Source organism: Callospermophilus lateralis, chromosome X (genome assembly GCF_048772815.1).
Source record: "Callospermophilus lateralis isolate mCalLat2 chromosome X, mCalLat2.hap1, whole genome shotgun sequence".
Classification (NCBI taxonomy): Eukaryota; Metazoa; Chordata; class Mammalia; order Rodentia; family Sciuridae; genus Callospermophilus; species Callospermophilus lateralis.
In genome coordinates, this window is record NC_135325.1 from 8584409 (window position 1) to 8609852 (window position 25444).

The 25444-nt window shown below is 40.5% G+C and overlaps 1 protein-coding gene and 1 non-coding gene across 2 annotated transcripts in view; one reads left to right on the forward strand and one right to left on the reverse strand.

Moving 5' to 3' along the window:
- Positions 1–25444, reverse strand: part of Map7d2 (MAP7 domain containing 2) — a 107391-nt gene that overhangs the window by 36876 nt on the left and 45071 nt on the right. The window contains exons 2-8 of the mRNA XM_077106812.1: positions 23025–23102; positions 21757–21920; positions 14803–14914; positions 13922–14020; positions 11404–11514; positions 4173–4303; positions 1027–1154 (exon numbers count right to left, since the gene is read on the reverse strand). Coding sequence (XP_076962927.1) covers positions 1027–1154; positions 4173–4303; positions 11404–11514; positions 13922–14020; positions 14803–14914; positions 21757–21920; positions 23025–23102 — 823 coding nt within the window. The remainder of the gene's footprint in view (positions 1–1026; positions 1155–4172; positions 4304–11403; positions 11515–13921; positions 14021–14802; positions 14915–21756; positions 21921–23024; positions 23103–25444) is intronic.
- Positions 19758–19864, forward strand: LOC143639606 (U6 spliceosomal RNA). The gene has a single exon (XR_013154749.1). It is a non-coding gene; the product is annotated as a U6 spliceosomal RNA (small nuclear RNA).

Genomic DNA, 25444 nt, shown 5'->3' on the forward strand with positions numbered 1-25444 from the left:
ACACCTGTAACCCAAGCAACTTGGGAGGCTGAGGCAGAGGTTTGCAAGTTCAAGGCCAGCAACTTAGAGAGACCCTGTCTCAAAATAAAAATAAAAAGGACTGGAGATATAGCTCAGTGATACAGTGCCCCTGGGTTCAATTCCTGGTACCAAACCAAACCAAACCAAAACAAAAACCACCAAAAAAAAAAAAAATCAAAAAACAAAACTTTCCTCTTTTCCCAAATTAAATCACATTTCTCTTTCTCTTGCACTATTACTAAAGATGTTTCCATTGTACTACTGTAATGAATTATTTGATGAGTCATTCTTGTTAGTTGGTAAAATACTTCAAAGACTTAAAACAGTGGTGACAGATATACATTTTTCATTTACATATTTTCACTGGTGAGTTTTCCAAATTTCTAATAAAAATTCATGGCTGACAAGTTATTGTTGATGTTAAGTAGACAATAAGATGGGAAAGGCAGAGGAAGGCAAGCAGGTACCCACGCACAATGCAATCACTTCAATCCAGATGCAATCAAAAGAGAAAAGAATGACCAGTAAACAGAATGGAATTTAATGCTGTAAGGAGAAAATTTTGACTGTTTCATTTTGGCAAATAAGAGTCCTGTATTTGGGCTGGGGATGCGGCTCAAGCAGTAGCGCGCTCGCCTGGCATGCGTGCGGCCCGGGTTCGATCCTCAGCACCACATACAAACAAAGATGTTGTGTATGCCGATAACTAAAAAATAAATATTAAAATTCTCCCTCTCTCTCTCTCTCTCTCTCTCTCTCTCTGAAAAAAAAAAGAGTCCTGTATTTATTTACCAAGCAACAAATCCCTTAATGGCACACCATTCAACCAGAAGATAAATGGAGTCAAGGCAGATAGTTCAAAGGCTAGCATTTCTCCTGCTTACTCTTTCTGGCTGGCCATGTCTCATAAGGGAACAGGAGCTATAATGTTAGATAGCACCAAACCCCACTCAAATGGTTCTAAGTCATCAATCAGACTGTCTGGCAAAGGGGAGAGATGCTTACTTGGATAACACAGGAGAAGACGATCTCTTAGGAAGGCCTGCAGGAAGCTCGCATCTTCTCAGTGGGGACCCGAGGCCCCCAGCAGGGATGGAAGTTGTCGCTCGCTGTCCCCTCTTCACCTTCTCCACCTATAAGGACAGAGAGTAAGATAGCCACAGCTCATGACTGGTACTACTTCTACAATTTCTGAAAATATCTCAAATGGAAGTAACATAGTTTTCTTTAAGAGGGATCTGTACAAAGCTATAGTGTAATAGGACAGAATAGGAATCTTTGCAGAGAGGTACCACAAGGTCATCACACTTAGGTCATCCAGTGAAAAGAATAATAGCTTTCAGTCTCAACATGCAGATTTCCCCCTTCTTGTTTTTACCAAGAACTAACAACAGAAGCATATTATGGTCCTGGACATACAGGAACTGGGAAAGAGTATAAAGAGATGATGTTTACTAAGAAAAAAATTACAGGTGAGTAAGAACGTAGTTATAACATTCAAGAAAGTGAGCTACAGACCCCAAGAACATACATAGTATAATGGAGAATGCAACACATCCATTCTTCTGTAGTTTCCCTTTCATCCCTTTCAGCAGAATGGAGAAAGAAATGGATATCAGTGCCCAGCCAGCAGAAAATGCTTCATAAGGATTAGTCCCCTTCTCTCCCTATTATATTTTTCTGTAACAAGTTCTCACTTGGCCCTGATATCCACAAATGTTAGCCCCCTTCCACAATAATCCATCCTACAGCAAATCTAAAAATTGGAAACATTCACTTCTTTTTAAAGAATCTCAGGGCCGTGCTGGGGATAGAGCTCAGTTGGTAGAATGCCTGCCTTGCATACACAAGGCCCTTGGTTCAATCCCCAGCACCACATCAAAAAAAAAAAAAAAAAAAAAAGAAGAGGAAGAAGAAGAAGAAGAAGAAGAAGAAGAAGCAGCAGCAGCAGCAGCAGCAGCAGCAGCAGCAACAGCAGCTCATGGTTTCAGTCAAGTTGTTGCCCTGGCTTAAATGGAAGGACATGATTCTGCTTCCTATACTCATTGCATTCTCTTTGGTTTCTGCATCATTTCTGCCCTGTTGTGCGCTGGCGTGATACCCATAAGTAGTTCTACTGCTCTAATAAGTATTTTGATGATCACTACAAGTACCAGCATGTCATGTTACCCACAGAACTTTCCAAAGGTACCCAAAACTCATTTAATGTCTGAAGAGGAGTGGAGGAGACTTGGTGTCCAACAGAGTCTAGGCTGGGCCCATTACATGATTCATGAACCAGAGCCACATATTTTTCTTTTTAGATGACCTCTTCTAGAAGAGTAACAAAATGAAGTATATCTGGGGTCATCAATTAAATCTTTCACAAATTTAATGTATATGTGTATATACAGTAGTATTCAGTGACTACTTGAAAAATGTACAACCATTCATCCATATCTGTGCATGAGCTACATTCTTCACAGCAACAGAACTCAATTAAATACCACTGCTTTTATGTTATTGCAAGGTATTCAAGATAAAATTTTTCTTTTCTTTGGGTAGAGGGCTACCAGGGATTGAACTCAGGGGCACTCAACCACTGAGCCATATCCCCAGCCGTATATTGTTTTTTATTTGGAGACAGGGTCTCACTGAGTTGCTTAGGACTTCCCTGTTGCTAAGGCTGGCTTTTAACTGATGGTCTTCCTGCCTCAGCCTCCTGAGCTGCTGGGATTACAGGCATGCACCACCATGCCTGGCTCACTTTTTCTTGTGATAGAAGTGCCTGTTTGACATTACCTGTTACTTTTGTTAAATAAAGTTTGTATATTGCAATTTTTAAAAAAAGAGTCCCAGAGCCACAATAAATTTGAAATGAACATATGTTATTATAAAATGCCCAACAAAGCTGGGAATATAGCTCACTGGTAGAGTGCCTGCCTAGCATGGATGAGGCCCTGGGTTCCATACTTTTCAGTGCAAAAAAATAAAAATAGTATGTCAAATAGTGAGTATGTGGTGGTTTTAGCATAAGTCCACACATTATTTGATACTCCTTCAAATAATGGAGGAGGTGAAGTTTAATTCCCCTCCCCTTGAGTTTGGGTTGCTCTTCGTGACTTGCTGTTCTGCCATAGACTGTTGGCAGAAGTCTATGGCAGAAGTGACAAGTTGAGCATAAAAGGCACTAACTACAGCTTCCCTCTTTTGCACTTTCTCTCTTAGATCACTTGCTCTGGGAGAAGCCAGACACCATGTCATTTGGACACTTAAGCAGCTTTATGGAGAGGCCCAGGCAGTGAGGAACTGAGTCCTCCTTCCTGTGGCCACGTTATGACCATCTCAGAAGAGATCCAGTCAAGGTCAGGTGCAATGATGCATGCCTATAACCTCAGCAACTCTGGAGACCGAGGTAGGAGGATCACAAAATTGAGGCCAACCTTGGCAATTTAGGAAAACCCTTTCTCAGAATAAAAAATAAAAAGGGGTGGGGATGGAGCTCAGTGGTAGAGTGGCCCTGGGATTCAATTCGGGATGCAGTCCTGGCTAGCATCTTACTACTCTTAATTGAGAGTACCAGAAGCACTCTCAGTTACTGATCCAAAGAACCCATGAGATAAGAAATATTTGTTATTTTAAGTTGCCAAGGTTTGGAGTAATGTGCTATATAGCAAATGATAATCTAAGTAGTATTATATATATAATTTTTAAATAAGTACACAAAATTGGGAGTACCTGATCAACATTTACTTTACTGATGGTGTCAGCATGACCTCAAAAATACTTTTAAAATATTTAAAGGCTACTTCCCCAAGGTGAAGGCTGACCTAGAGCCTCAGTTCTAATTATCTGTAGAGGTAAGACCAGTCCAGAATCCCATATTCTTAAAGAAGAATTCACTTGCAATACTCCTTCGGATTCCTGTCCTTTGGAGGGCAAGCTATAACATAGATGTCATTAGGAATTTGCAACAAGGCACTAAGATTTAGGAGAGTGCTAAAAGTTAAACAATTTTCAAAGCCTGGATAAAATTTTAAACCAAATCTACTCCTTGAGCAGTCCCTAGAGACCAACAGAAACAGAGAGCCCAGGTCAAGTGAAGGAAATAATCACACTGTCAGATAAACCACATTCCAGAAGGATGAAGGAGTGAGTGGGTTTAAACCTACCGGAGAGGCCTCTGCTCCTGCCGGGGCTCCTTTCCCAGCATCTCCTGCACCAGATGTAGCTGTAGCCTTCTTCCTCTCAGTGGTTCGGGTAGGAGAAGACTTGTACGAAGATTTAAGAGGGCCAACAGGAGCTACACGAGGACAGGCATGGAATACTAGAGAGTTACAGTATAACAGCCAGAAAGACAAGGAATACAGATGGAAAAAGCAGGAAGAGAGGAAGTTGGGGGGAATACCATATGTCTATTAAAATGTAACATGGGCAATTCACATTCTTGAAATATGAAACTTTTCCTATTGTTCACAGAATGGATCCCACCTTTAAAAGGCTCACAGACTAAAGAGTCAAGTTAATTTTAGGCAAATAACAATCTGCACTTTGGAGATAGACTTCACACTGAATCACCTTGGGCAGGCCACTCAACCTCTCTAAATCTCAGTTTCCTTATGCAGGAAGAATTAACATAGCAGGACTGACTGCTGTCTTTGGAAGGGCCTACTTACAAGGTTGGCCTTGGCCAGCATCTAGGAACTCAGATTTCGGGAAGGTCCCTGCCATTAACTAATAAGTACCTAGGTTGTTTATATAAATAATACATTCTGGATGTTTATAACTTAGGTATGTGCCTAGCAGGGGGTGCCTGCATGACCAGCTCCCAGTAAAAGCCCTGAGCACTGACTCTCTAAAGAATTCCCTCAGTTGGAAAAATTTTAAATGAGTTGTCACAACTCATTACTGGGGGAATTAAGCATATCCTGTGTGACTCTACTAGGAGAGGAGCCTTGGAAACTTGTGCCTGGTTTGCTCTGGACTCCTCCCCATGTACCGTTTCCCTTTGCTAATTTCACTGTGTATCTTGCCATAATTAGTTATAACCAAGTGTAACTATGCTGAGTCTTCTGAGTTCTCTGGTGAATCATCAAACCATGGGGTGGTCTCAAGGATCACAACTGGTGTCACATTGTGAATCACTACAGTGACCCTGATTCACTAGGACAAAGGGGCAAAGAATGATGAATCTGGTGCCTGGATAACTATGGAGTCATTCATGTATAGAACAGAAGTCAAGTTGCCTATGGAATTTGAAAGTGACCATTATAACTCCAAGAGAGTTGGCTCAATGGATCCCCTGGCTGTTTCTGGTTGTGCTAACCAAAGTGAAGGGGTAAAGTGCAGCCCAGATAATGCCTTTAGTTTTTATTTTCTCCTCCAAGTAGAATTTGGAAACAACTTTCTTGCTTTTATCATCAGTCGGTTGTTGGAACTTAAACTCTGGGTATAGTGAAATCAGAACACAGAGCTCCATATTGTAATTTTTTATTAATTTCCAAACAAAGGGATACTCTGGCATTTTAAAACTCAATTAGGGACTGGTACAAATATAGAAAACCACTTCATGGGGTCCTACCCTGTGAAAACATCCTGGACACTGATGGACCATCTGGGTTTCATACAACTGCTCATAGAACAGGGCCTGTTCTCTGAGGGACCACCCAAAATCAAGCTGCTCCTCAGTTTTATATTTCTGATACAGAGCCTAAGTGCATTTCTACCTTGTGACCCTGTAAAATCCTGTAAAAGCTACAGGTTAGGAAATACTGGCAATGTGACCCTTTTATTCACCACTGAAAAACTGAACTCCATTTTCTCTAGGGATATGTGACTGCTGTTTTCTTGAGTTTGATTTTCCAAAGAAGCTATAGTTTATAACAATTGACTGAGAACCCAACTCTACTTTCCTCACCTCACCTTTCCTCACATATACCTCAGTAAAGCGATTTGTTAAATGTAGCTGTCTTAGGAAAGGGAGTGATCATTTTTAGACTGCTCACTGGATAAATGAACAGGACAAAAAGAATGGGATTTTGAAATTTTTTGAAAACTTAGAGGATTTTTTTAATAGTCATTTATTCCTTTGGTTGAACAACTTCTACACAATCAATCTTAGGATTTTTGTCCCAACTAATACCTAAACACATTGTGTCTTTCTGATTAAGTTTGATAAAAATGTCTTTTTTTAAAAAAAAATGCTTATCTTTTCTTTGACATATCTGAGTGAGAGTAGGGGATGATTAAGAAAATGTAAATTTTTTTTTTTTTTTGGTACTGGGGATTGAACCCAGGGGCACTTAACCACTGAGCTATATCCCCAGCCCCTCCACCCCTTTTTTGGCATTTTATTTAGACATAGGGTCTTGCTGGGATTACAGGTGCGCACCACCATGTCCAGCTAAGAAAATGTAAAGTTTTGATTCCTGAATGGGACATAAAGAAAAAACAAAACCGAGCACCCTGGGGTGGCATAATGTCACAGAGACATTTGTGATCTTTGTTTTCTAGAACTGATCCTGGAAGCTCTTCTTTCTACCAGAAGGAAACTCCCCGTGCTGCCTTGGTAAGTTGCTGCAAGCACCAACTGCTGAGCCTAGATGGCACATGACAGAGGACTGGGCCAGTTCCTACACAGTCCCTGCAGAACACCTCCAGATACAGTCCACATTCACCAGGCAGAAGAACTAGTGTCACTTAGAAACAGGCTGAGATTGCAAGACTCAGGCAACCCCTTTCCAACTAGTTGAATGGAATTAATTGTACTAGACCGGGGCAAGAAGAACCATGGTAGGTCACATTGTGGGCTGTCTAGCCTGGCCAACACATATTCAGCTGCAAGTGCCCTAATGTTATCAGCTCTTTGACTCTAGACCACTTATTGTATTTCTTATAAGTGGGCTGTGACTACCCCCACATTCCTCTCTGGAAGGTATTCAGATCAAATTCAACTTACTGGTCAGAGCTGGGCTGGAGCCAGGTAAAAAAAGATTCATAAAAAGCCAATGAAGAAAGTGCCTGGCTGCCTAAGGGAGACCCCTCTTGTTAATGGGATTTTCTTTAACTGTTAAGTCCATGACCTTTAAAGGGCACAAGTGAGACCAGTATCATGGGTGGTCTCATCCTGCTGTTAGAACCTACAGGTAATTCTTCTATTAAAGACATCTTGACAATGAATCAAGGGTACGGGTTGCACAGAAAAGAGTTAACATAGAAGACCTGAGTGCTGTCCTTGGAAGGGTCTGCTTACAAGACTGGCCCTTGACCAGCACCTGGGAACTTAAGATTTTAGCAGGGTTCCCTCCATTAACTGATGAGTGGCTTGCTGTACCTAAACTGTTTGTAAAAACAATATAGTGACACTGCTTTCATACCAGAAGCGTGGATTTTGGGTATGTTCTGGTCAAGAGGTGTGTGTGGTCATTCCTCAGTAAAAACTCTTAAGAACTGAATCTCTAATAAGCTTTCCTGGTTGGCAGCATTTCATACATGTCACAACTCACTGCTGGGAAAAATGTACCCTGAGTGATTCCACTGGAGAGCACTCTGGAAACTTGCACCTTGTCTTTCCTGGGCTTTATCCCATGTACCTTTTCCCCTTTGTTAACTTTGCTGTGTATCCTTTCATTGTAATAAGTCAGAGGTGAGTGTGCCTAGATGCCGAGTCTTCTCAGCCTTCCAAGCAAATTACTGATCCTGGGGTTAATCTTAGGGACCATGAAACGTTCTTTACTCTCAAAATAGGGATACTTTTATACAGACTAAGGTTTGTTTATTTGAGATAGAATATAAAAATCCCTTTAAAAAGTGTCCAATTCAATGGGTTTTAGAATATTTACAAGGCTATGCAACCATAACTACAGTCGAATTCCAAAACATTTTCAAGACCCCCAGAAGAAATCATTTATCCATTAAGTGGTCACTCCCCTTCTCCCTTCCCCTAGTCCCTGATAACTATTAGTTTACTTTCTGACTCTATGAATTTACCTATTTTGGATATTTCATATAAGTGGAATCATATGATTTATGGCCTTTTGTGATTGCTTTCTTTCACTTACCATAATATTTTCAAGGTTCATCCATCTTGTAGCATCTTATCAGTATGCCATTCCTTTTTACAGCTGAGTAATAGTCTACTTTACAGATTGGAAACCGTAATTTTGTTTATCTACTCATTGTGGGACATTTGAGTTATTTCCACTTTGTAGCTACTGTGACTAATACTTCTAAGAACATTTGTTGTACAAGTTTTTGTTTGAATATTTTTTTTAAATTTCCTTGGCTCTATACTTAGGAGTGGAATTGCTAAGTCATATGGTAACTATGCTTAATTTTTTGAGGAACTTCCAGGATGTCTTCCACAGCATTACATTATTTTATATTTCTACCTGCAATATGTGAGGGGTCCAAGTGTCTCCATACCTTTCCAATACTTGTTCTTTTTCCTTTTTAAAAGGTTTTAGCTGTGGGCTGGGGTTGTGACTTAGTGGCAGAGTGCTTGCCTTGCACATGTGAGGCACTGGGTTCGATTTTCAGCACCAAATAAATAAAATAAAGATATTGTGTCCATGTATAACTAAAAAAAAAAACAAAAAAAGGTTTTAGCTACACTAGTGGGTGTGAAGTAGTATCTCACAATGGTTTTGATTCGCATTTCTATAATGACTAGTGCTCTTGAACATCCTGTTAAGTGCTCACTGCTATCTGTGTTTCTAATTTATAGAAATAGTATCAACTATTCAGAAGCAGCTACAAATGGGTACAGGTTTATATAATTTATGTGTTATTTCACTAAATGAAATATATCTTTAGAATAAAGACCAAACCTCACATGGATATAGCATTGCTTATCTACAAAGAGAATGCCAGCTCTCATTAATCTTGACATGATGATTTGATCTGATTTGGCAGAAAAAGGGCTTTGAGAGTCCAGTCCAGTGTTTGTCAGATTCTAATGTGCAGGTCAGGTGGGCCTTGAGAGTTGGCCTTCCTACAAATCTCCTAAGTGATGCTGCTACTTCTGGTCCATAGACTACCTTTTGAATAGTGAGGCTTTAAGACATTTTTGCTACCTTATTTATACCATTACTTCATTTAATACTTATGACAACCAAAATAACTCCATTTTATTGATGTGCAAACTGAGGCTTAGAGAAATTAATTAACTTACCCAAAATGGTAAAAGGTAGTGGTAGGGCTGGCTGTGGATCTCCAGAGACTCTTGTCTACAGGCCACTTTGCCAAACCATCTCCCAAGAAAAGTCAACTAACCTTCATAGATTATCAAGTAGATTTTTTCCCTAAAGTACATGCCCTCAGTCAAAATAACTTACTCACCTCTGTGGCCCGTAAAACAGACATAGAAACAGCAAAACACTGGTGGGTAAAAAATGTTATTAATCATTGAAGATATTTCATAAAGCCAGCAAATGGGAAGCAAAACACAAAAATTCAGGAATAAAAATCCCAGGCTGACCAACATTGCTTTGGACATTTTCCTCTATGTCACCAGCTTGGCCTCTTTTACCTGAGTCATTGGCCTGCTCAGAGAGCATGAGTGCACTTCTGCTTCTGGCTAAAGAAGCCTGTGTGGGTGTCAACAGTCGCATTACAAGAAAGTTTTCCATGGGACTAAGGTGCATGCGATGATGAGCTGAGGGATGGAATCAAATGAAAAATTTAAAAAGCAAATTAAAATAAAACAAAATAAATGACAGTGCATGATGTGAATTAAATTTTAAGTGGCAGAACAAACATGGGAAATAAAAATATTCTAACAATGAATGGCTTTGGAGTTCTTCACAGTAAAATCAAACAAATGATGCATCATTTAGAGTTTGGGAGAGTGCATTAATTCTCTTGGGACATCAGAATTCATACAACACATTATTATATTACAGTGATCTGCATAACTCAGAGAATTAGCCCACCTCCCAAGATGTTCATATGGACTCTTACTCATCACGTAGATCTAACATAAAAAAAAATACACCTACAAAACACTTGATTTAGGTCCTCTGTTAAGAAATAGTTCATAACACACTGATTTTTTAAATGAAATGTCATCCTATAATAGTAAAAAAATAAATCCTTTCATACTTTTTCCATGTAAATAAGGGCAAAAAGTAAACAAGAAGCACAAAAACATTAATGGCCAACTGATTAACAGCTTTACTCGAAGAAAACAGGACTCATAATCCAAAGATCAATGACCAAAATATTTTGATGGTTTTAGAATACATTATATGGCAACGGCTACAAAGAATTACTTTGTGTTCTTTGGATGCCTATTAACTAGTAAATTTAGGGGGGGATTAAAATTTCTCAATTTATAATCCACAAGCTGATAATTCAGTTGTCAATAATATAATAAACTTTTATGTTTATATGTTAATACGAAAATGAATTTAATATGTAAGAATATGAACTAATAAAAACATGGAATACACTAATGGAACAGCTGTACAGAATTAAGTGTAGGTGTGCTCTCATTCATTTCTTAATTCCTTCCATGCTCCTAGTGCTTACCCATGAATTGCATCAGAAATCAGCAAGATTCTGATACTCACAGGGATTCTGATGCACGTGCTATGCCTCTGGGATACAAGGGCCATGGTCAATACCAGTGAACAACTACGAAGCCACACCGACTTCTTCCAAGTCACAAACATCCTCCTATTTACCCCTTGGTAATGACTTGACATGATAAATACTCCACTGGCACCTGATATTCCTTCAATGACGCTTTAAAATATACATTTAACATGTGGAGAGCCCTCCATTCCTTAACCTACATATTTTGAAAGGTATAAACTCAGGCTTCCAATGACTCATCTGAACCTCCATTAGAACAGGGACAGTGTCAAATCTATTCAGATTCTGGAACTGGCACATGTCCTATACACATCTCCCTGTTCAAAACTGTGCCTGTAAAGACCCATCCATCCTTTTTCTCTTTTAGAGGCTTTATATTACTCTGTGCTTCTGTTTTCATCTAAAATATAGACAGGCCTACAATCATGGATGACTGCTGAGCTCCATCTTTTCACATAGCAAGTCTCCCAGCTAACTGACTCATTAATTATGCTCTTTCTGGCTAATCAACCACATCCCATCACTGACAGACAGGTACTTTTAAAACTCCTACATACAATGTGGAGTCTTTCAGACTGGGAGTGTATCAATTCCTATCCCTACTCAACAATCACCTGGCTCTAAGAAGCAATGTCACTTTCCAAAGTTTTATTAGCAAGGTCCTGAGGCTCCCACATTCAAACCAAGAGACTAGGATGATGGTGATATTTGCAGAAGACTCAGAGGGGGCTCTCACAAAGACCAATGTTAAGATGCTCACACCACAAAGAAGCAAACTGGAGAGACCATGTCTACATGTGCACTTGCCTCGGTCTGGGGAATAGGATATTGCCACGGTGGATGAAGACAGGCGTTTACTCATGGGAGGCTCCATCTGCTTTGGCAAATTCATGGTTGATGTAGAAAGTTTGTCACATGCTGCAGAGAAACGCATTAAAGACATTGATATTCACACCACTATAGACTGAGAAACACATCCCAAAGTGTCCTTCTCATCCTCATCCACACATCTACGCCACAGTGGCACAGCACAACTCTGCTTGCTTCTATCATCCTGGGATCTCATTATCCTGATCTGGAAATGCCCAGGCTACATCAGCCAAGAAACCGTATACAATTTCTTCAGTTCTTCTCTTCATTTTCAAAATGTTCAACCTCACTCATATGTTCAACTAAAGCCACATTAATCCAAAATCATTTTCTTGCATCCAGGGACTTTTAAATATATTCACACCATACGAAAACAAAACCAACCTGGACCAGAGACAAATCACTGCTGGAAATGTTCTATGGTCTGATTGAGACTAGTGCTGAAACTGAAATTTTCCTAAAGGTTACCTGTGGCTCAGGTTAAAAAAAGATGTAATTTGTAACTCAGGCTCTGTATTTAAAGCAGAATGCCCTTTAGTAGTTGGTTTTCTTCTTCTTGTTAAAAGATGGAGTCAAAATGGCTCTTTTGGGACTGGAGTTGTGGCTCAGTGGTAGAGAGCTTGCCTAGCATGTGTGATGCACTGGGTTTGATTCTTAACACTGCATATAAATAAATAAAGTTTAAAAAATGGCTCTTTTGTAGATGCTTTATTAGTTTAAGGTTAGTATTTTAACACATAACCCTAAGTTTGGTGTTCTCATGTTTCAGTCATTTCAGACAGGTTTCAAAATTAAATCATTACAACCAAGAAAGAGGTTCTAACAGTGCCCTGCCAACCTATATTGGAGCCTGAGGTGAAAGGAAAAATTTGTGCCCATGGCTATAAAGGACACAAACTCATCAATAATATTTTCAAAATCTAACTCCTATGTTCATCTTGTTTTCAAATCAGAGAACGGTCATATCTGACAATTTATGCTGACCAAGTGATAAGTTAATTAGCTGAAATCAAAGTATAATAAATTGGGGATACATAAAATATTTAAACTTGAAGTGATATTTTGATTTTGTGTGTGTGTTAGGGAAACTAGGAATTGAACCCAGGGGCCCTTTACCAATGAGCTACAGCCCCAGCCCTTTTTTATTTTGTGATTTTGAGACAGGGTGGCCTCAAACTTGTGGCTTTCCTGCCTCAGCCTCATGAGTAGCTGAGATTAAAAGTATATACCACCATCCCTGGTGTTGTTTTAAATTTTAATACTTTTATTCAAATTTTAGGGGTTTAACTACTTTAAGATTCTAGTAAAATAATAAGTAGGTAGAGTGTATATTTTCTCTTTTGCCTCAGGCTTTGATATAGTTCAGCATCACACATTTTGAAATTCTGTTTTGTTCACTCTGGACTTTTCTGTATTAATTTTTACTTTTAAAATATTCCATTTAAAATGTTATTTTCATTGCTGAGATTTAGGGCAGCCCCCTTTAAATTGTGTGCCCAAGTCAAGTACTACATTCTTGTGGTTATGACCATATTACCCTGGTCATAACCTTGGGTACTAATTCCATTCTACTTGTACCCACTTTGCGGGAAAAGCCAGTGCCCACCCTATAGGTATTATAGCTAGGCCTGTACAGCAAAGTCCATGGTACAAGGATACTTTTTGTTAAAGGAATGCCAGAAACCAAGGATATTTATTCCTACTGGAAACACAACCTTCTGTATTGTTGGTATTGCTAACCAGAAATGGGTTGAATTTCTAATCTTTATTACATGGGAACAAGGTTTTGCTAGTTCCATTCTTAATCTAAACCATAGAATTTCCCAGGTCTGTATTCAAAATAGAAATCCTTTTGTTTATTTGTTCTTCTGGGCATCAAACCCATGGCCTCCTACATCCCAGGCAAGTGTTCTTCCACTAAGCTACGTCCCCAAAACACAGCGTTTTAGACAGAGATATGAAATGAAGCACAGAGCCAAGTTGTCTAATTCTTTGGATTCCCAGTGTTACTATTAATAAACTCCCTAGCACTCCCTCTCAAACATCCTGGTATCCACCACATTAACACCAAGCCCAAGTATTCCATTCAGAACTCTGTGATTTCTGGATTTTCACAAGAAGTGATCCGAACGCCCTTCTACTTAATGCCTAAAACAGATGATTAATGAAATTGTTAAAGACATAGATGCACAAAAATCAAATAATGACAAGATTTTTAAGGTAGAAGTGAGTTGAGGATGAAATGTCTCCAGAACACTACGATATAAGGCATGCACAGCTCCATGATGGCAGAGGAACAAAGAAAGATAAGCATATCATTCACATCTCTAGAAAAAAATTATAACAGGTCAGACTAAGAAATCAACTGTGAAAGCACTTCAGACAGACAGTAATGGAGGAGGGTGATCAGAACAATTTTCACAAAGCGCTATGGCACGATGATGCTCGGATATACCGTTGCTGGACTCGGCAGCGGTGGCAGTGGTCCCTGCGTCCGGAGGAAGAGTGCTGGCTGCTAAACCTAGAGGAGGGGGTGGGGTATTTTCTGATTCACCTATACAGCAAAAAATCAGAGCAAAGAGAGGTAAAAGAAAAAAGTCCCAATTTGTTGTTTTATTTTACTTTCTAATTAGGAAATTAGAAAAGTTAACAAATGTGTTGCTGACTTCTCAAAAAAGAAAAAGGTATATCACTGCCAAAAAGTTAAAAGCACAATACAACTATATTATAAACACCTTTCAGAAAGAGCTAGTAAATAACTCTGCATAACAGAATGCTGAGATCACTGAAACATAGTATGACACTGAAAAGAGGGGAAAGTCATCCTGAGACTAGTAATAACCCATACATTAAAGTAAACATTTAAAAATTTAAAGATGGGTATGAACTGGATAATGAAATAAGTCCCCTTGAAACAAAATAAAATGAGCAACAAAAATTCATAATGTGAAAAGAAAAAGTCCAATCCTTTTTAGAGAGTAACTGACTTTCCCAGTCATGTCTGAAATAGTGACTGAGTCTCCTGCCATTTCCCTTCCCTGAATTCAGATTACCCCTGGACCTGCCTGCTGAGGCCAGCTAGCCAGGCTTTGCATCCATTTTCTTTTGCTCTCCCTGAAAGCCCAGTTATTACATCAATTGCTGTTTGCTAGCAAGAAGAATACACATCTCCCTCTCATGAGAAATGCATACACAGAAGCTTGGCAGTTTTAAATATCACACCCAAAAAGGGTGCCTGTAAAGCTGTGCACAGCATCCCCAAGATCCTGTGGACACCCAGCCCTGCCCATGATCTCCCACTGGAGCCCTGCAATGCAGGGACAGCCTTGCACTCACCATCACGTCCTCCAGGTCCTGTGGCCAGTGATGTTCCCCACGAACACTTCTTCTTCAGCTCCAGCTGCTGTGTACGCTCCAGGGACCGGCGCATCATTGCCTCTAGTCGCTCCTGCCCAGTTTACACAAAGCATTGGGTGTCAACAAAGAACAAGCTCAAACACCCAGCCCCACTGCACTGCCGCCTCAGTGCTCTGGGGTGAGTCACCAAACCAGGCTTTCTGTGCTCAGCATCCTAAACCCAGGCACACATATTCTCTCTGCCACATCACACTCTCGGTGGGTGGAGAGTAAACAATGCGGCTAGGCTATCACCAGATCTCCAACTGAACACTGTGTCCTGTCCCCTCCTCACCCCTCCCTGGGGAAAAGCTGCTGCTATGCCAGCCCTTGATTTGTTTAAGAATAATGCCCAAGAAGCATTAACTCCTTGAGGCCTGTCTCAAACCCAAGCTTGCACCATCCAGTAAGAGAACTGGAATTTTGCTCCAGAACCAACTGCAGTCTTTATAATTCTAATTTGAGAAAATTTAGATTAAAATATAATCTGAGTTTCTGTAGCCATATACATAGTTTTAAAAAGAAGAATCTATTTTTTTCCATATTATAACACTTTTCTGCACAGTTCAAAATTTAATGAGACAGGAGTATAGAATCTTCTGGCCACAAAGTAAAACATCTATACATCTCCAGCGTTAGGTAGATTTGGGCATGAGGGAAAGAAGAACTAAGCAATTTTTAACCAGAAAAGAAAATCTACCAGTAGGCTTCTCTATTAACAGGGGATTTATCAAAAGCATCCTCCTGTATTAACCAGACTGTTACTTTCCATACAGTTGTCCTTGGCACTGCAGCAAAAGTATTCTTACTCTGCACCTCAATGACTCTGCAAATACCAGCTACTTTCCCTGCCACCACTGGAGAAGGTCCAAGGCAATTCTGGTTTTTATACTGACACCCATTAGCCCTCATAAAACTTAATTCCATGGAGTTCCTGGAACTGGACTACTCCTATCTGACTCCAAAACACAAAGATGATTTTTTTACTAAAACAAGCAAGTAAAATTAAATTAGGACAGCAAAAACTGTGTAACTGACTTAAGCATTAGGAAAAGCCTCCTTTATTTCACTTACTGCAAACATATAAATGTCACTTAGGATGTGCCTGGATTTACCCCTTTTGTCTACACCAGAGGCATGAGATGAGTAGCTGAGTTCTTTACATCTCAGCTTCCTCTGTGTAATTTTTTCTCTGAATAGCATTTTGCTAAAAAACGTTTGCAAATAGTCTTTTCATGGACCTGTGAGCAGAGAGGGGAATTATTTCCTCTTATAACACTCAGATTTATATTGACTATTAATTGTGTTCTAGTTTGGGACTGGGCACTGTACAATCACAAGTATACATTTCCTGGTTGCTCCATTCTCATGAACCTGGGCTGTATAATGCTGATGGCCAGCACTGGTGATTTGCCAGGTAAAAGTTGATGCTTAGAGGAAACAGAACTTCTCCACCATGATGCCTAAAATATGGGTACTTGAGCGTGAGGCTGAATGTTATTTCATTGTATGAATTTAACAAAGCATTTAGTCAATGACCTAATTTAAGTGTTGAAACCTTTCACCCTGAAGAATGAAATTAGTTTTTGGTAGATTTCTTATATATCAGAAGGAACTCATTAGACTGTCTTTCATCTACTAGGGGCTCAATGAAAATAAAAGATATTGAATTTCATAGAGCCAGTTTTACCACTGGAGCAGCTATCTAGGGGGCAGAATTATACAATAATGTTCAACTAAAGACAAACCTATCCCTGGACTGTTCAGTTACTTTTAGAAAAACTACCCATGCCATCTACCTCAAATCCACTGAGTGACTGCAAATTCCATCAATGGAAATTAGGTCATTTGGACCTTGAGTAGGCTTATAAAAATGTAATCATCCCTGAGAAAACGAGACAATCACCTTGTATCACCAATTTTTAGAGAGAAGAGGAAAAACAGGTAGTAAACAAGTTCTAACAGACTTATGGAATCAAAAGAAGTCAGAATGGGATGATTCAAACATATATATAAAAAAACTGGTCCACTGCACTGGTTAGAAGTTAGTCCTGTGTATGGAGGTATTGCCTAGTATTTGCGTATACCTTTCTGAGTCCCTTCATCTGATTGAGCAGAAAGAATCCTAGATTTGGAATCAGAAGGTAAAGATTCATAGTCCACCTTTGCCTACCATTTTTTAGCCTTGTGACCTTGAGTCAATCATTTCACATCCTTGGGCTTCAATTTTCTCAACTACAGAATGAAAATGACATTACCTACTTTATCAGATTACTCTCAAGTCTACAAAGTTAACGTCTAGTCTAGTTCTTGATGTGTAAGTACTTCACCAATGCTGACTGAATCTGAATTGGAAGAGGAGGAGGACTATTAACAGAACATTTTAGAACAAGTGATTCTTAAATGTAAATGTGGCTGTATCGTAATCCCCTGGAGGGCTTATTAAAACAGATTGTTGGGGTTTCTCCCCAGGGTTTCTGGGTAAGTCTGGGGTGGAGCCTGCTAAGAATCTGTATTTCTAACTAGTTATCAGGTGTTAATGGTATTGGGACCACACTATGAGAAGAAAGGCCAAGCATGAAAAGGCAAGGGTAAATTCAGTCACATCAGGAAACCAGTATTAATAAATACTAGGAACTGCATACTGCATGCTGCAATTCCTGCCAAGTTTTGGTTCTCCTGGGTATCATCTGATGATCATCAGAGGATGGGGAAAGGACAAGGCAAATTTCTGTCAACAGAATATCTTCTATTGAGTGGGGCTTATTAGAAGAAATGAACAATAAGAGGCAAAAGCCCCCTTGAGCTCTAAGCTCTAGATCTTCCTCAAAGAACTTGGAAAATCACATCCAAGGTGACCCACTGAGCTGTCCGAGCAACAGTCCTCTACCAGGACATGGCCCAAACACTGCTACCCAGACAGCAATCTCTGTCAGGAGTTGGGGCTGTCAGGGTTATGCCTTTGCCCCTGCTTTTACCATATGTGTTTAGGTGATGACAGTGCAGGGATAAGGCTCCAAGGTGCACAGCTAAGTGAAGTTTTTTAGGTGTATTCATAAATTTCTAGTTTTGGGGTAGGGGTACTGGGGATTGAATTCAGGGGTACTAAACCACTGAGCCATATCCCCAGCCCTGTTTTTTAATTTATTTATTTAGAGACAGGGTCTCACTAAGTTGCTTAGTGCCTCACTTTTGCTGAGGCTGGCTTTGAACTTGTGATCCTCCTGTCTCAGCATCCCGAGCCACTGGTATTACAGGTGTGCACCACCACCCCGGCCCAGAAATTTCTTAGCAAGGTAGGTTTTGTTATCTATAAAGCAATGAGAGTATGAACAGTTTAGATTTGTCAAACTAACTTAAAGAGATGAAGCTATTCTTGGAAAAAAGGCCTTTCCTGGTTATCTGTATAGCAGGAGAAATGTAGAGTTGCCTTCTCCAAATCCCATATTTCAGGGCCACTACTCAGGAAGTTATATTCCTGACTGGGTAAGAACACTGCATATCAGTCCTAACTCAGGTGAAAGTAACGTGCCTGTTCTAGCAGCTTAATTTTGGAACTGTGCAGCATGTGAACATTGTAGGAACCCATTTTTAAAAAAAGATAGGGGGCTGGGGTCGTGGCTCAGTGGTAGAGCACTCTTCTTGAATGTGTGAGGCTCCGGGTTCAATCCTCAGCATTACATAAAAGTAAATAAAATAAAGGTATTGTGTCCATCTACAACTAAAATGAAGAAAAGAAAAGAAAAGATGGTCTCCAGCAAGAAAATTGAGTTCAAAGTCAGGATCTCAAGCAGATATCAGACTTTCCCTCCCTAGGACAGGCCTGGCTAGCCTCCAATACTGCCAATTCTTGAGACTTCTGGGAGTCAGGCTGATCATTCTGCATTGCAGATGAGGAACTGCCACTGCCAGAATAATTCTGTATTTGCTTCTGTGCTTTCTTGCACCCCCAACGTAGTGGTGGGGGTCCTGAGACACCATCCACTTCTGCCTTGGCACAGACATGAAGAGTTACCAAGAACATCATGACAACCACAGGGATGGAAGCCAGGTCAGGGTTGGGTAGGAGTGAGTAGCTAACAGGCCTCTTTTTATCTCCTAAACATCAGACCCCGAGAGGTAGGACTTGTTGGGCAATATGTGCATTTCCAAATAGACTACAGAAGCAAAATGGCCTGCACAGGATGAACTATCTTCCCATTGAGCCTTTTCCTTGGTTGACAAGAGACAGAGCATGACAAAAACAACTTAAGTCTGGCACCGAGAAAAGGACTCAACAATCTCCACAGCCAGGAACTTAGCATACAACAACTCTCACAGAGCTCTTCAAGAACCATGGGGGTGACCACAAAGGGCTTCCTTTGGATAGGAGCTTCTGCAGTGCAGTCTCATCCCCCTTCTCTGAAGATCAAGCACAAACAATGCCAAATAAGCCTCTGTATTGGTAATTACCAACACCAATGTGGTTAACTGGCCAGCCTGTATGTGAAAAGTCTCTAAGCTACACCTGGGTCTCCTGGGACCCTAAGGGTAGGAGCAGGTGGCAGAGAAAGGCTTCTGCTTCCTTGGGTTGCTACACAACCTTTTTAAGCCCAGCTCTCTGCCCAGCCCTACCATGTTCAGGGAGAACAGAAAAGCAAGCTCAGCTTGTTGTTAAGCTGACAAGAGTCAGGAACCATTCCCCACCCCCCATAACCACCACATTATGGGTGCAAGAAAGCACAGAAGCAAATGGAAAATCATCCAGAAGTGAAACCTCTGAAGATTCAGCTGCATGTGGACCAACCATCTGGCATAACATTCCCTCATAGGCAAGGAGGAGGTGTGTGAGTACTTAATGCAACTAATAGCACTAATGTTCTTTTTTAAAAAATATTTTTTAAATTGTAGTTGGAGTGCTCGCTTCGGCAGCACATATACTAAAATTGGAACGATACAGAGAAGATTAGCATGGCCCCTGCGCAAGGATGACACGCAAATTCGTGAAGCGTTCCATATTTTTCAATCTGTATATGGGGTAAAAATGGGAGTTCATATCCCACTTGAATCAAAGTGTGAAATATGATATATCAAGAACTATGTAATGTTTTGAACAACCTACAATAAAAATTAATAAATTGTAGTTGGACACGATATCTTTATTTTATTTATTCATTTATTTTTTATGTGGTGTTAAGGATAGAACCCTGCGCCTTGCATGTGCTAGGTGAGCACTCTACCGCTGAACCATAGTCCCAGCCCCAGCACTAATGTTCAACAAAGGAAAATTAAACATAGAAATTGCCTCAAAAGTGAACCCCTGTGACACCATAGGATGTTTCAGAACACAGGAAGCATGTAACTTGACATTTTACAGTGCTCCTTCCTGGACGCAGCAGTGACAAGCTTTCCCTTGAATCAGCAATCCTAGAGCAATCCTAGAGGATGTCAAAAATCAAAATGAAGAGGCTGGGGGGAAGGGGACAAGCTCTAAGTCATCAAGGAATGGAGGCTGGGCAGAAAATGGGTGAGGCCAGTGACTCATGAGAAGTACAAAGGTTGAGAAAGAAGAAATTGGTCCTCAATTACTGAAACACTGTCACTCTATGGCTTTTTTTTTAATAGTATATATACTCCGTGCCATAATCTCTTCTAGGTAGCTCTCTTTTCACCTTGCTTCAGCCAAGGTCAAATGAATTAAGTGGAGAGAATCTCACTTTTCTAAGGGATTACTCTGTGCCAGGTGTTTTGCTGGACACTTTCACAAAAGTCAACTCCTTTAATTCTTGTAACCATTTTTGTTTGGAGCTGAGGATACAGAATTAGAAGGCCCTTGGCCACCAGATGCTTAGTGGTAGAGCTGAGTAGATGAAACTACAACAATTAGACAGCAGTCAACAATGGTGAACCATGACTAAGAGCATTGCTTAGATCTTTATTTGCTAAGAAGAACAAAGGAACTGGGTGCTTTGTAGGTAAAGATAGATCTAATTGTGTGTTTGTATTCATGTTCATATGTGATTTTTAAGTTAAAAAAAGAGGAAGTAGTAAATATATATATAGTAGAAAACAACCACTCAGAGATTTTTTTAAAAAATACTAAATTTATACGAAAGTCTTTGCATCCTACAGTTTTGGAGATTAACAAATTGCTATATTGTTCATACTAAGATATCATTATACCTTATGAATAAAAAATGACCATCACCTGATACAAGGCTATGATTACATCCTTAATATATTCTTCTTAAGAAAATCTATTACCCAAATATGCTTTCTAAATCCATTTCAGTTTAGAAATAAAGGACTCTGTAGGGGTAACTGCATTATATTTCTTTTTTAAAAGGTAACTGGAAAGAAAGAATGATTAAAGCAGGAACTACAGTAAAATTTAAATACATTAGTATCTTTGTATTTGAGGGTAAACTAATTTTCCAGCAGTGAATCACAGGATCATTTTGTTCTTGACCCTCACAGCTTACACTCTGGCCTCATATCTGCCCTAGAAACACAGACAACCCTCCAGACTGTATTACCCTAACCACAATCCTCTGTGAGCCTTAACTTAGAGTCAGAAAAGGTTATGCCTGGAACAGCTCTTGGGAGACCACCAAATCCAACCTTCTCAATGCAGAGACAAGCAAATCAAGGCCCAGAGACACCAACCACGTGCCCAAAGTCATATAGCAAAGTGGAATCTGAACTGAATAGATAAGTCTGTTTACTATGCCAGAGCTTCTTCCACTGGATCACTGTGTCATCATGCTCAAAGAGCATATGGTGAGCCACTGGGAGAAGATACAGGATCAAGTCTCTCTTGTACCCCAGAGCTGGGTAGGATGTCCAGGTGCTCTCAGCACTACACTCTGTGTGAGCTGCCAAGATGGTTGGGATGAGGGACTCCTGGGGCTTTACCTCCTCCTCTCGGAGCTTCTGCTTCCTCTTCTCTTCCACAGCAGCCCTCTTTTGATCCTCCCGTTGTCGCTGCTCTTCCAGTTTCCGCCATCGCTCCTCAATTTGCTTTTCATACTGGAGCTTAGCTCTTTTCTGTTTCTCCATGATCTGCTGCTCCCGGGCAGCTGGTGAAGGAAAGCAGAAGGTCATTTCTAGAGCACCCCATGTGGCATGAATTAAGAATAATAACACAGAAACAAGAGTGAACAGCAAAACAGTCTAGTGGGATCCTAGGATGCAGTGATGAGACTAAAGTTCCCCAGACCTCCATCACTAGCTGGGTAATCCTGGGCATGTTAACTGTTTGTGCCTCCTTCTCCTCTTCTGTGAAGTGGAGATTATAGTTAGTCATGTATGCAACATCACAATATGGTGACAACTAAATGAGATAATGCACATAAAGTACACAGTAATGCCCCAACACATGGGAGCTAACTATTATTGCTATCACTAAGTCAAACTTATGCACAATGGCTAAACTGTACACTAGCTTGAAACGTGATAGCTGTAAGAGTGCATTCACTCACGTTTAACTGTTCATGTAGCAAGCAGATGCTGAGCTGGGCAAAGGGTTAAAACACATGGAAAAGATTGGCTTTCCCTCTGAGAAACTAAGGACCCTTAACTTCACCTGGTCAAACCATGGAATGGTTCCTCAAAGTAGGCAATGCCTGAACTGTCCAGGAAGAAGCCAAGCAAGAACCCAAAAGCTCCTCTTTTGTCTCAATTGAATGGGGAAATCATCATCTACCTACTTCACAGCACCCTGTGGAGAACACCCTGTACTTATCTGTCTATAGCACACAAGACAGACTTTCTCAATCAAGGCACCCTAATGTAACATAGAAAATGATTTAAGTGCCAATATCTTAGTTTTCCTGAGGATGACTCTTCTAGATGTTCAGAAAAGAAGCTGAGTGAATGCATACAATGAATGCCTGAGGACATAATGACTTGCTCAGAGTTCTCTTTTTTTGCCTTCATGCCCATAGCCCCAAGCACAGTGCTTAGGACACAGAAGAGGTTTAATGATTCCTAAGTGAGTGACTAAATGAACTGTTTGGAAAATTATGCAATGTTTATGAACATACCAGTCTCCATGTGGATCCACTCCTAGCAATTGTCCTAGCTCTCTTTGCATTCATTTGTAGATTTCCCAGGACCTTTAGAAAAGGCCCTCATCACCTCTCCACTTCCTTGGACCTAACCAGTCAAAGTGTACAACTTACCCAGACATTTTTCTCTTTCTTCTCTTCTCTCTTTGGCTAGTCTTTGTCTCTCATCTGATTTTAAAAATCCATCCATACCTGTAAAAGAGAAAACATGATGATTTTCCCTATGGACACACACCTTGGGTCTGGCTGCACACACATCATCCACTGTTGCTTCTTCATTTGAAGCAGAACATCTATCACGCCCCCCATGCACATATACAACCAATCCCCAACAGCTGTAGAGCAGTAGCTATGGCTTCCATGGGTACCTGCCAAGCCATGCTATAGTGGTTCCAACACCAGCATGGGAGGACAGAACCCTTTCCCTAATCCTTTGTTCCCAGGTCTGACCCTGGAAGGGTCTGAAAGTGTAGTAAATGACAGACAGATCAGAGAGACCATGCAGAGATGCTCACCAAACCTCTCCCAGCCTTGTTACCAAACCTGAGGGGGAGAGGAGAAGCATAAAAATGTACAAGACTTTGGATACCAATTATTACATAGATATGAACATTTTATTTTCTGGAAAGAGCCAACTGGTAAGGGACACAAGAGTGTTTCTCAGGAGAGCACTGTAACTCTCATGTTCAATTTCAATTCTGCCAAATTTGCTCTGATGTCAATCTTAGTATCTAAGAATCACAAAGAAGAAAGGAAAATAATGGGATATTCCTGTTGTCATTCAAATATCTACAACAAATAAAATGGAACAAAAGACAGTGAACCCCCCCCCCAATTCCAGGAAATATCCTTAGAGTTCTACATCTCTACCCATCCCCTACAGGACCCTAAGGAGCTTTTATTCTTTTTTCTTTTTTGGGGGGAGGGGGTGGGGAGGAGGTAACTGGAGATCAAACCCAGGGGTGCTTAACTACTAAACCACATCCCTATCCCTTTTTATTTTGAGACACGGTCTCACTAAATTGCTTAGGGCCTTGCTAAGTGCTGAAGCTGGCTATTCCTGTCTCAGCCTCCTGAGCTGCTGGGATTATAGGCATGCACTCCACCGTGCCTGGCTCCTAAGAAGCTTTCTAAATTAAAGAGTAAATGGATCTTCATGACTGTTTTGAAATTAGAAATAATTGCATTCTGTTACAATTGGTTATTCATGAGTATTTGCTACATAATGTTGAAGCCTATCATTCTGGAGAAATTGGCTTTAGTGCTAATGTTACCACATTCCCATTCCCAGTGCCTGGGCCTTCTTCTCTGGGAGTACCAACTGACTTCACACTATGCTTTGCTGCCATAGCAACCTCAGCTCTTTCCAGGGAGGCTCTTGCTATTTGATATCCAGAAGGGGGGACTGGAAGCTTGGCCTGCTGTGGAGGCAGTGGAAATACAGATGGTGAATAACATAGCTAACACTGGGTTGTCACAATTCCCTGTATGAGTCTAATTTTGCAGGCTGTAGGTCTAGTTTTAAAATTTAGTTTAATTTTATAAGTACTGGGGATACTAAAATTTAAGAGAGAAGTACTAGAAAATCAACCCTGGACTTAAAGTGCTATTCTCCATGTTTGTTCTTAGTCAATTCTTAATTATGAAGTTCCCAACATTATGACCATTACAAATTTAAAGGCCCAACATCTCACATCTCAAACCATTCCAGGGGCTGGGGATGTGGCTCAAGCAGTAGCGCGCTCGCCTGGCATGCGTGCGGCCCGGGTTCGATTCTCAGCACCACATACAAACAAGGATGCTGTGTCCGCCGATAACTAAAGAATAAATATTAAAAAAAATTCTCTCTCTCTCTCCCTCTCACACTCTCTTTAAAAAAAAAAACAAAAAACCATTCCAGCCCCCCCCCCCACACACACACACCCAATATGACTCTCTTTTCCTAACTTGACCTCGGGACTACCTTCTGGCTTATACCATTCCTTCTCCCACTCCCACCTGTTTAAACCACACCAACTTTCAAGACCCCACCATTCCCAAGACCCATGATGCCCCATGCTCCCACAGTTTGTGAAGTCCTAGTTTCATCCTCCTTCCCTACAGAGATCTCTCTTCTATAACTTGTTCTCCTCACTACCTGGTGGCTCCAAGGTGCACATGCAATGCTCCAAAGACAGGCATGAAGTCAAGGGCAGAGAGATAAAGTCAAGTTTTTCTTTTCTCTAAACACTTTCAGATTCTAGTTCCTACATCAAGAATTTCATTAAGAATTTATGTAAAAAGCTACAAAAAAAAAGCCTAGAATGTGCGGACAGATGTTTCCTTTAGCACCCAAATCAACCTCCCTACCCAACTAGAACCTGAACCTTGCTCCATACTGCCCACACCACCTTCTTGATATTGGGCCTGCCCTATCTCTAATGAAAGTGTTCTTCAAGCAGGCCAAAAAGAAAGAAAAATGGAGAAGAAAAAGGACCAAATGTTCCATAGATATGCATGGTTTTAGGCTGCCCCCTTGTGGGTACCTGTAAGAA